We start from the raw sequence: 11,394 nt of genomic DNA, 5'->3' as shown, positions 1-11,394 counted from the left end.
CCTGCTAGGCCTCCCGCCGCGGGGCAGCCGGACAGCGGGGCCTGCGGGCCCGGCGGTGGGCGGCGACCGTGCTCCCGCTCCGGCTGCCGGCAAGGGGGAGGCGGAGCGGGCGCCACCGGGGACGAGGCGAGCGAGGAGCGGTAGGCGGGCGGGGAGGCAGGAAGGGAGGAGAGAGCGGCGGGAGGGCGGGGAGAAGTTTATTCCCGGAGACACCTCTCCAGGGCGCGGCGGGGGTGTCGCCCCGCGCCGGCCGCTGCTCGGGCTGCGAGGCTGGGACATGCGCCTCTGCGCTGCCGCCCGGGGTTAGTCACGGCGGGGCGCCGGCCCCGAGTCCCCACCCAGGCGAGCGCGGCGACAGGAGTAACTAGTGCCCCCGGCGCACGGACCGAGCGCGGTCGCTTGCCTGCCTGCCTGTCTGCCTCCCGCCCACCGCCCGCGCCCTCTCCCTCCTGCCCTTCCCCTCTCCCGGGTGCGTGAGGAGCGATAACAATGGTGGGGCGCAGCCGCCGGGCCCCCGCCCTCGCCTAGTGGAAGCGGGTGCCCCGCGGCCAGCGGCAGCTCCTCCGCCGCCCCGCCCTGCGGCGGCCCCGGGCCGCGGACCGCGTTGCTGCCGGCGGCGGTGCCTGGAGGCGATGGTGCCCGCGCCGGGGTTAGTCTGATCGCCGCCACCCCGCCTCGCCGCCTCCGGTGCCGGCGGCGCTCCCGCGGGGCCAGCCGCCCGCCGCCGCCCCGGCCGCCGCGCTCGCCCGGGCTTGCGGCCATCTGATACAACTTGGGAGCCCCTCCAGAAAATCAATAATAATTAACAATAATCATTTAAAACAAGGAGAAGAAGGGGGAGAAGCGGAAGAAGCAAGTGGATAATGTCAACCCCGAGCAGATTCAAAAAGGACAAAGAGATTATAGCGGAGTATGAAAGTCAAGTGAAAGGTAAGTGCGGGGCGCGGGAGGCGCGGGGCGGCGGCGGGGAGAGCCCCCGGGCGGGCCGGCCGCCCTGCCGACCCCTTCCCCCGGGCTGCGGGGCCGAGGCCGCCGCCACCGCCGGCCGGGCGGTCGCTCCCTGTTGCCTGAACTTCAGGGCGGCGGCGGAGGGGAGCGGGGAGGGGGCGACGGGCGGCGGGCGCTGCCCACCCCCCCCTCACTCCGAGCGGTGCCGGGTGGTGTGAGGAGCCGGCGGGGGCTGGGGCCGGGCGGCAGCTGCGGCGGTTGTCCGCTGCCCGGCCCCGGCGGAGCACCTTCCCTTCCTCCACCGACTTCGGTAACACTGAGGGGGGGGGGGCGGTGGTGGTGGTGTGTGGTGTTTTTTTTTTTAAAAAAAAAAAAAAAAAAGGCTTGGCAGTTAAACTGAGGCGAGAGACAATAGTAAGCCATGCCCCTTTCTTAAGGCACATGGCTGGTGTCCCCCACCCTTCCCTCGGGGCTGTAGTTTTTGTGTTGCACTGTCGAAGATGGCTAATAAAGAATTATCCTTGACTATTGAATGAGCCCTTTCAGCCATCCCAGGAAGTATTTTAGCCTCGCATCGCCCGGCTGTATCGCATCCAAGTATTGTGCCAAGGACAGCACCGGCAGACCCTGGCTTGAACCAGTAGCGCTTCCAGACCCTCGAGTTTCCTCTCCTCGCCTAGCGTCTTCCCTTCTGCCAGTGTCTTGGGCGGAACAGAGGATGGGAAAGTAGCGGCATGGGTGGTGGGTCTCTTGGTGCACATCCTTTTTTTCTGGGTGCTGTCAGGGAATAGATTGCATAATACACAAATTGTAATAAATCCAAGCTTTGAGGATGGATGCAAACCTGAAATGCAGCATTTAAAAAGCTATGTGGCACCTGAACTCTATTTATTAAAATGATGTGGGTGTGCTCTTTATGTACCTGGGGTGGACCCTCCTTGATGCTGCCCGCAGCCTGCGATGTGCAGAGACTGAGTGTGTCCCCGTGCAGGTCCATGGGTTTCAGGAGCCCTCCTGCCCCATGTGGTCAAGGGCTGAGGACCTTCAAACCAAGGTGTCTGAAACGGGGGGGTGGGGGGCAACCACTCCTTAGCTGTTCAACGATTTGTTGACTTTCTGTAATTGCACGGTATTTTTAACCTCTTACTTGATCCTGTGAAATCATATTTTCAAGACAATTCTTGGAGTTTTTGTTTTGTGGGGTTTTTTACCCTTAAAAGGACGGAGGTAGTTTTGGAGTTTTCTTATTCCTAAACTTAACTTTTTGTGAAAAATACCTGTCACCGATGAAAGTCTTTTTGGCTCCAGGAAGGGATTTAGGCTTAAAACAGTAGACCTGCCAGGTAGTGGGTGGTGAGGGGTCTTCTCTGAGCTGGCAGGTAGGCTTCAAGTGCCTGACATGGGCAGGGCTGAGACAGCTGTCATGTAGCTGGTGGATTCACTGCCATAGAGCCCTTGGAGGATTTGTGCTTCTGCCTCTCTGTGGAGATGGTGCAGATTTGTGTTGATCACTGAGCAGAAAAAATGTTCAAGATCTTAAGCTCTTTGCAGAGTGTGCAGACTGTTCTTTGCCTCCTCCTAACACGATTGTTACGGGTTCAGCCTTTATTAACTGCAGCTAGTTGCTATATAAGCCATTCTTTTCTTTTGAATAATGAAGAAAACATGCCATGCCCTTCAACTACATACATCGTATCATTTCATAAACAACAAAGATTAAGGTAGAAAGCACCTCTGATAACTTGGCTTTTCTTTGGTGTCATGGTCCCCCATCATAATTGCAGAGTGAGGTCGCATTTGTAATCACAGCTTAGTAGGAATTTTGACTTGCTTTGCTCCTTTGTGGTGGTCTGGGGTGTGTACAGTCTGGTCCCAACTGTCTCGCCTGAATTGTTGATTAGCAGCTGTTTGAAAAAGTATGCTGGGCTAGAAATTGTAGCCAGAGCTGCTTTTTCTTTAACCAGCATTGCTACAATTGTATTTCAGGTGGCAAGAACTGTCTGTACTAAGAAATAATTCTGCTTGATGCTACCTCAGAGATATTGTAACGAAGTAGTGATACCATTGTGTGATACCTTGAAAATATTTTTGATTTTAGGGGGTTCAAGGACTAAGGAATCAGTCCTAATTAGCCAGCAAGGTAACTTTAAGGGATGTAAATGCAGGAAAGGCAGGTCCCTATATACTACCTGGAATTTTGTGTATTAGCATAGGAGAAAGGGTGTGGCCAAAACGCTTCTGCTGCTTATGATTTCTGGTGTTTGCAATAGCTAGCTGATTTCTCACTGCTAACATGTTTAGTTGCCTGAAAGATGTGGACAATTTCGCAGCAAACTGGCCGTTTGAGGTCCTCTGGACAGGCGTGTGCAAAGGAGCACAACACCACATATATCCCTTACCTTGTTATAAGATTGCATTTAGCCCAGCATGCTGAACACCAGTGTTAGTGGTCCAGAAACCATGCCACTGATGTGTGCATTTGCAAATCCTGTTGTAAGATGTCTGAATATTGATACTGAAGAAAGAGGGGCCTCTAATGTACATGGCCTGTAGGGTATGTATATGGTGCCGTATTTGGAAATGAGGATTTAACAGTGCCATTCTTCACATAGCTTTTCTGCTCTTAACTCCTCAAATAGGAAGCAGTAACACATGTTAATTGTTCTGCCTGGTTCCTGGGTGGTGTAAACTGACATCTGACATCTCCTTGGACTTTCAGCAGTATCAGTATATTGGCTGTTGCTTTAGTGGAGGTCATACAGGAACAGTAGAAAGCCAGCAAATGTTAGCTTGGTGTTAAGCTGAAGTGGATAAGGTGCTTCTGACTTGTTGGGCAGAACGTATTATTGCACATTTTTTTGCAACATCCCTTTTCTTCAGGTTAACTTCTGTCAAGAACTATCCCAATTGTGGCAGTAAGGGAATTGTGTTCACTTCTTTGCATATCATATAGAAAGTAGAAGGGTATTTCTTAAGGATATCAATATTGAAGTTAGAGCTGTCTAGATGGATACCTATACCCATTGTTTCAGGGGATGTAAGGATATTATGATTGCATAGGTACCTTAATTCGTAGACATAAAGGCACATGGGAAGAATTGCTTGATTCTATAACTCTTACTTGTTGGAAGTGAGCTATCTTGATACGCTTCAGTTCCAGTATGACCTTGTTACTTGATAATTTTGCTGAAGCACCTACTTCTCAGCAGTGTTTCACTTTCTAATTCAAAAACTTTAGGAAAGGCATCAAGAGCTTGTTTATTCAAGAACATTTTGATGGATCTGAGGAAGGATTTATATTATTGTTAAAATGGCTCGGGCAATGTGCCTTGTAGACTTTCTGCAGACTGTATTGGATTACTGAGTAAATCGCTTCTTAAAATACCCCTGATCATCCAGACTATCAATTGTTGGTTTGTTTGTTTGTTTGTTTGTTTTTCTGAAGAATGTGATAATTTCATAGGCCCTCTGAAGTCATTAGAGGTAGGTTTCCTGCCAACCTTGCAGCTGGGATAGAGTATATGACTAGAACTAGAAAGTGGAAGGAATCCTGTTTAAATGAGCAACAGACTGGTGATATAGTTAGGAGTTGAGTATTAACTTTCTGATACATGACCCTACTTAGATTTATACACAGCATTCCTTAACTCAAAGCTCAATTGACTATAGCAGCCTATTATTATCCTACCTTTTGTATTCTGAGGACCAGCTGCTCCTTGGTACTGCTGATAACGTAAAGTAGCGTCTGTTGATAAAGTTGCTGAGCAATCCATAGAAGCGAAGAAATACTAGAGCATCCTCTGACATCCACGTGGGTATATTAGGTATGGTGAAGGGTGAGATAGTGAGATCTTGAATACCTGGCTCACTTCAGAAATTTATCCCTCTGGAGAAGAAATATGTAATAGTAGCAGAGGATTGGGGATGATGCTTAATAGCTTTCAGATCATTCAAGTGTTAAACTGGCATGCTTACCTTCTTAAGACTTGTAACTGGCCTTCCATGCACAGGAGAAATGTGCTTTGAATAGGAAAGCATTGTGCTGCCTGATTATCTGGGCCTGTCTATTCAGTGAGATCCTCTGTATGGTTTCAACTGTTAAGGATCTTTGGAGTTTAGCAGTCTCTTGGCCTTCCTATGCAGCCACATCTCCAACTGAAAAAGACTGAGGGAGGAGCTACGTAGATGCTTCCTTTTTGCACCTTCATTGTCCAGTTGGAAGAGACTGAGTGGAAATATAAGCCCAAAAGCAGCTTTGTGAAGGGACACGCTTCCCTAAGATCATTATTTGCCTAGTCTTCTTCAGAACAAAATACTCCTGTTTTCTACCAGAAACAACTTGTTAGCACTCTGTATTACATTGCCTAATTAATTTTTATGGAAAATGAAAATTCTAATTTGTGAAACTGAATTTCAACAAACAATCTAAATTACTTTAATAAAAACAGAAGCCTCTCTGAGGAAAGGCTGAGTTCTGAAATACAAATGAAGTTGATGTTTTAGTTAACTTATCTGATAACTATTTTGAAAAAAAACTTCATAATGAAAAATTTGGTGCCTTGGATGATGCCAGAATTCTCAAGTTTTATTTCAAAAAATTCTGGTGAATAGATGCCACTTTCCAAAGTTCAAGTCTATCAAGTGTGGTTCGGTAGAAATTTTTCTGATCGAAGAACTTGACCACAATGAGTTTTGTCTTCTACAGAATGGATATTGTTCTCCTGCTGTTTTTCAGTTGGAGTTACAGTTTTTTTGAGAGACAGGCTAGTAAAAGATAGTTCCTTACCTTTTTCTACCACTACTTTCTTCCTGCTTCCCTTCAGAGTAAAACTTTGATTGTCCGGATAAATGTTAATGAGTTTGTAGTTGGCTATGCAGCTGGAAGGGGTATCTGCAGGTTTAGATAGTTCAGTTATAAACTGAACAATCTTCTTTTTTTTTTTTTTTTAATACATATTCAGTACTCTTACTCTTCTCACAGCTTTCTTGCAATGAAAACTAAGAAACTTGTTTTAGTTCAGTACTGTGCAACAAATTATTTTGGGGGTGAGGGAAGCACTACAAAAGACTACTTCCCAAAGGTCAAAATTGAGGAACTTCAGAGGTTTTGGCCTCTAAGTCTTTCTGTATAATTAAAGAAAAAGAAATGCCTTTTCTTGGTATCTTTTTGGAAATATGGCCAGCAGTGAGGAAAGTAGACTTTTTTTTCCCTGGTTTGACCTCACACGGCAGTTGGTGTGTCCCAGCACTGCAGTGAAATCTTTTACTTGAATTTAAAGGTGAATAAAGGTCCTAATTGCTGTAGCATAAATGAAAGGGCGAGCAATGAATGGGTAGTTTGACCAGTGTTTGTTTCTGGCAATATGGTAATCGTAATGCATACTTAAGCTGTACATTTTGTGTATACCTGCCCTTTTTTTGTTCGTCTCTGAGAAAGAGACTCACCTCTGACTCTGAAGCAATTTGGATTCTTTTATGATCAGTTCTTGGGGGCTTTTTTTCCTTTCCAGGTGTACTTTCTGTGCAGTTTCACTGTTGCAGAGCAATGCTCTAAATCATGCTAAGGTTCATTTAATTTCCCGCCATTATCTTTTATTGGTCACTTTTTTTATGGACCAAAGTCCTAGTTGCTAATAAAATTAAACTTATAGCTTTGAAATGGCTGCAGTAAGACAGAATGAGATTTGAATTTCATCTCATGTTCTGCCTAAAACTTCACTTGGGTTAGATTTTGCCTTTTGTGAAAGCTGGTCGTCTTGTCAGTCAGAGGTGATGGATAGTAGCGCTGGAAAAAAGTGGGTCAGTGCTGTTGAGACTGGATAAGAAATCCCCTGCTGACCATTACACAGCCTATTAGAAATCACTGACCATGACTTGACAGTGCAGCACATCTAATGTCTGTTTTGGACAGGGCTGGACGTGGGGGAGAGCACAAATGGAGCCAGGCAGGTGTCAATGGAAGCTCCTGTGTTGCTTGTTCTTCCATTTAACTTTTTTTCAAGCCCCTGCTGCCTCTGGCTGTCACGCTGTCCCACACCTAACCTTTCTGGTCTCCCTAGTGGAAATCAGTGCTACCTTAACTTGTATTAATCCCTGTTAGAGTCTAATCTACTCTTACTGCTTGGCTTTCACAGAGCAAAATAGGCTTTGGAGTGCGGAGGTTTGTTTTTGTGTGTGAGTGATTAGTCTAAATGTGTACCAGGGCTCCTCACATCCTGCCTGCTGTCCCCTCTGCTTCCTACAGGTTTTAGTCTCATGGCAGCATTTCTTCTGTGCCTGGCTTCCCCCGCCTTGCCCGTTACTGACCCAACCTTCCTGGGACCCCCCTGTGCTCTCTGCTCTGAGCTATCTGGGCTGATCCGATCAAGTGCTAGCCATCTCCAAGGCAAGGCTGGCTGACCTTGTGCTGTGCTGGTCAGTCCAGGAGCTGCGAGTCATGAATAGCCTGTTCTGCCTGAAGTTACTTTATGTCTTTTCCTTCCCCACTTCTCATGCCTCAAGCACCACGCCAAACACCCTGAGGTTCAAGAGGTTGTTGGGGGTTTGTATGTATGTATATATGCATGCATGCATGCATGCAGAGGAAGAGCCACAGCTGAAAACTGGAGGCACAGCTGAAGGCGCATTGGCTGGCATGGCTGCTTGTGTACTCCTAACAGGGATGAGGCTGGTGGGCTGTGCGGTAGCAGATACTTAAGATAAAACAGAGAGCGCCATTGCCGAGAGCATGGGACCATCTCCTGGGTAAGAGACAGAGCTGTCTGCACAGGAAGACTGCTTACTGTGTGTGTTTTACATTACCAAGGCTGTATCTGGCACCAAAGCCAAAGGAGCTGGTTATCACTGCTCTTTTTCCTTTGTTTCCAAGACTTAAACAACTGCAGGCTGTTCGGGCAGTTTATGTGGTGGCTTGGTCCTGTGGGAGTCCTCTAAGACAAACAATTCACTTTGATCTGTTGTAATGGGAGCGGTAATCCTGAGGCACCACTTCCTCAGGAATCTGCTGTTTTCTGCAGCTTGTGGACGTTATCTTCTGGTAGACACAGAAGTGTGTCACAAGTCAGTTATGACCACCTGGTAGGCTAAAGGTGGTGTATTGTGTTTTACCTATGATCTGCCCACTAATTCGTCTTGTCCAGACAAAACACTGGTATTCTCAACCTATTTTCTGTTAGCTACAGCTTAGTAACTGAACAAAGAAAATCTCTTCAATAGCCCCTTTCTTCTCCTCTGTTCATGTCACTATTTCTCAGGCATTTACCTGTATGAATTTCAAGATGCAGTATTCAGTCTTGCATCATAAAACCCACTGGAAACCTGGATTTTACCTGGAGGTGACAGTTTGATATATTCTGAGACTGAGATGCAGTCTCTTTATGGAAAGTGAAGAATGTTTTGGAAACAACCTCAAGCAAATCTAATGTTCTGTTTCCAAGAACTGGCTTGTATATGATCATGGCCATGACTTCGTGTTACTCTGCTAGTCCACATTATAGTGAACAGTTTGTCTTCTCTGGAAGGAGAAAATGCTTGTTTTAGTTTATGGTTGGCACAATAAAATGATCCCAGCTGTAGGTGCATGTTGATGAGGTACATGTTGCAGGTAGGAGGAGAAGGTGCTCTTCCTAGCCTTTCACTTTAAACATTTGTCAAGAAAAGGGCCCAGCCTATATCGGAAAAATCTCCAGGAAACAAACACCAATAAAACCACTAAATGCACTTAGAAAATGCTGTGGAGAAAGTGTATGCTTTATGATTTGACTCTGTAATAATCATATCTGTGAAATGAGTTAAGGATGCTCTGTGTCATTAACTTCTAACTCTATCCAGTGCAGGACAGTGCAGGTGATCTGGTTTTAATGAAGTCCCCCTGAAGGTGTGTGGGTCCTTGATCTGCATTTACCTTGATCACAGGATCTGAGGGGGTTGCTTTTAATTACAGATGGTGAAAAGGGAAAAAAGCTTTTATTTGTCTGTGTTTTTTCTAGAAAAAGTTTCAGTAGAACTCGCTTAGAAGTGTGATCATGGATTCATCAGTTAGATTATCCCTATTAGCTTTGTTACGTTATCTGTTACTGACTGATAAAACCTGGTTGAGTTGCAGTTGCAACCTCCTGAGACTTCCTATCACAGATGCAGAAGTGCTGACAAGCAGGCAAGAGAGCTATATTAGCATACTAACCAAAGCATTCTCAAAATATACTAGACATAAAATTATTCTTTTATTGTGAAATAGAAGTAACAAAAAAAATAATTAGAACACTTATGATGTAGTATTTCTTGTTAACTATATTGGGAATAAAAAGCAAATGCAGCTGGCTTACTGGATGATGACTTCCAGGAAGTAATGATTGTAACCCTTTACATAATTAGCTGTTGTGGGAAACATAACTGACTGCTGCAGATTCGTGTAAATGGACTGTCCAGACTCCTTAAGTGACTCAGTGCTTACTCATCTGAATTACTCCGTGTGTAGGATCTGCTAGCCGTTTGTTGGTGCTGTCTTGCGTCAGGAGTCTTCAAGATGCTACTTTGACTTGTTTCTTCCAAGGTATCAGAAGTGGAGTAGTGCACACTTTTGATTTTGCTCTGTCCATGTGTTAAACTAAATAAGGAGATGTGCTATACCCTTTCACTTTCCAGTGTACATTCTTTCATATGCTGAAAGAAACCAGTCTCTACTCTTCTAGCCAGTTGCTGAGTATCTGCTTCCTGAAAATCAGAGGAATCTGCTCATGTTTACAAAGTACAGAGTACAGCAGAAGTCTAATAAGGTGCAGGGATAGCTCTCATATGGCTCTCTTCTTTCAACAACCTGTCTTCTTTCAAAGCTTTCTGTTGTCTGCTTTTCCCCTCCAAATTTTTTTGAGAATGGAGGATAAACAATCTAAAGCGTTATATGAGAGGCAAGATAAAATAAGTGTTCATTCAGTACCAAGATGAGCAGGCATCTGAACTGAAACTTTCTAACTCAACAATTAAATTATTGTTTTAGAAAGTAATAGAGAAATTGAAAGGATTACAAGTCACTTAATGATTTTTATATATATATATTATAGAACAAGAAGATCTATTATTCTGCTTTTTCTGCTGAAAAAACCCACAACCAACCACTTTAGCCTTTCATCTTTCACTTTTTTTTTTTTTTTTTTTGAAGATGCAAACTGTCCCGTAAACAATCTTTTAGGAAAGATTCTAAAATAGGATTGCCTGTGGTAACAGCAGACTGGACTTGATGATCCACCAAGTCCCTTTTCTTAAAGTTTTGTATTCCTGGTAGTTCAGGGTGCTGTGTCAGACATCTGTCTAGCGCCTCTAGTCATTGTTCTTGCTTGCTAGATACACTGCAATACGAGCCTCTGAACCAAAACATGCTGCAACTAGGTTGATAGGCATAAAGTTACTCTTATTCCTTTGACAGTATTTATGCTGGCATTCAAACGGCATGCTACCCTTATTATAGGGTACTTAACACACCAAGGTTGTTGTAAGTGTTTAGGTGGCACAGCATGTTCTTCCTCTTGCAAATCACTAATTTGATGATCTCTGGAAATGAAAGTGTATAAAATCTTTGTTTGTAGGTGCTTGTGTATGTGGCAAATTGGTGTCTCTGCATTTTTGGCATAAATGATATCAGCTCCATGAAGAACCAGCTATGTAATGGAAAGCTAGCTTGCTTGTTTTGTGTTGCAAAGGGATAATGATATGTTGAAGAACTTCATTTAAGAACTTGACAACTATGCTTTGCTGCTCAACAGACTACTTAAGACCTGATGTAATAGGGTTGTGTGCCTTATGTGCCTTTTTTGAAGGCTGCCTCCATGTATTTGTGCCCCGCTAATCTCCAAGTAACTGTGCATAAAATTAGTGAGATTCTTAATATCATGACAGAAGATAGAATGAAAGTGTTCATCTCCTCAGATACCCTTGCACTGAAGCCACAACCACGTGCAGAGTGGGAGAAGGTCCCCTGTGCAGAAGAGGTGAGGGAGCCCCATGCAGGTAGCAGGTCCACACCTACCAGGGGCTCCTCTTCTCCCAGAGTGCTGTGGAGGAGCCTGTCAGCAGCGAGTGCGATCGTGCACGCCCGGCATCACTTCTTCCCCGGCAGCCTGCTAAGAGCAGTCTGTGTGCATCTGCAGCTGAGCTCATCGGATTATTGTCCACTGTATTGTAATCCTTTAATTGCCAGCCACTTCTGATGCCATGATGTTGTAGTTGTGGGTCAAATCTCGTGCTTCTTAAGCGGTCCTCCCGCTGCTGTCTTTAACTTTACCTGTGGGATGGTGGAATATACTGCCCCTTGCAAACTTCATTGTATGGCCAGGAGCATCTCGAACCATCCTGTTCTTTGTACCTGACTGAAGTTACTGACCTTCACTGGAGTCTAGGCAGACAGGTCTCTATCAACAAACTTGTTTAAGCCATAACCTATAAATTGGGAAT

At 45.3% G+C, this 11,394-nt stretch overlaps 1 protein-coding gene across 2 annotated transcripts in view; it reads left to right on the top strand.

Annotated features, from left to right (window-relative positions):
• The first annotated feature begins 863 nt into the window (after window positions 1–863).
• SRGAP1 (SLIT-ROBO Rho GTPase activating protein 1) overlaps window positions 864–11,394 on the top strand; it is a 145,135-nt gene continuing 134,604 nt past the window's right edge. For both annotated transcript variants that reach the window (XM_086472287.1, XM_086472276.1), the window contains exon 1: window positions 864–930. In XM_086472287.1, coding sequence (XP_086328413.1) covers window positions 864–930 — 67 coding nt within the window. The remainder of the gene's footprint in view (window positions 931–11,394) is intronic.

This window comes from Leptosomus discolor, chromosome 1 (assembly GCF_034619465.1).
Source record: "Leptosomus discolor isolate bLepDis1 chromosome 1, bLepDis1.hap2, whole genome shotgun sequence".
In the NCBI taxonomy this organism is placed as follows: domain Eukaryota; kingdom Metazoa; phylum Chordata; class Aves; order Leptosomiformes; family Leptosomidae; genus Leptosomus; species Leptosomus discolor.
Note: the sequence above shows the minus strand (reverse complement) of the source record. Positions and strands in the feature narration are given on the sequence as shown.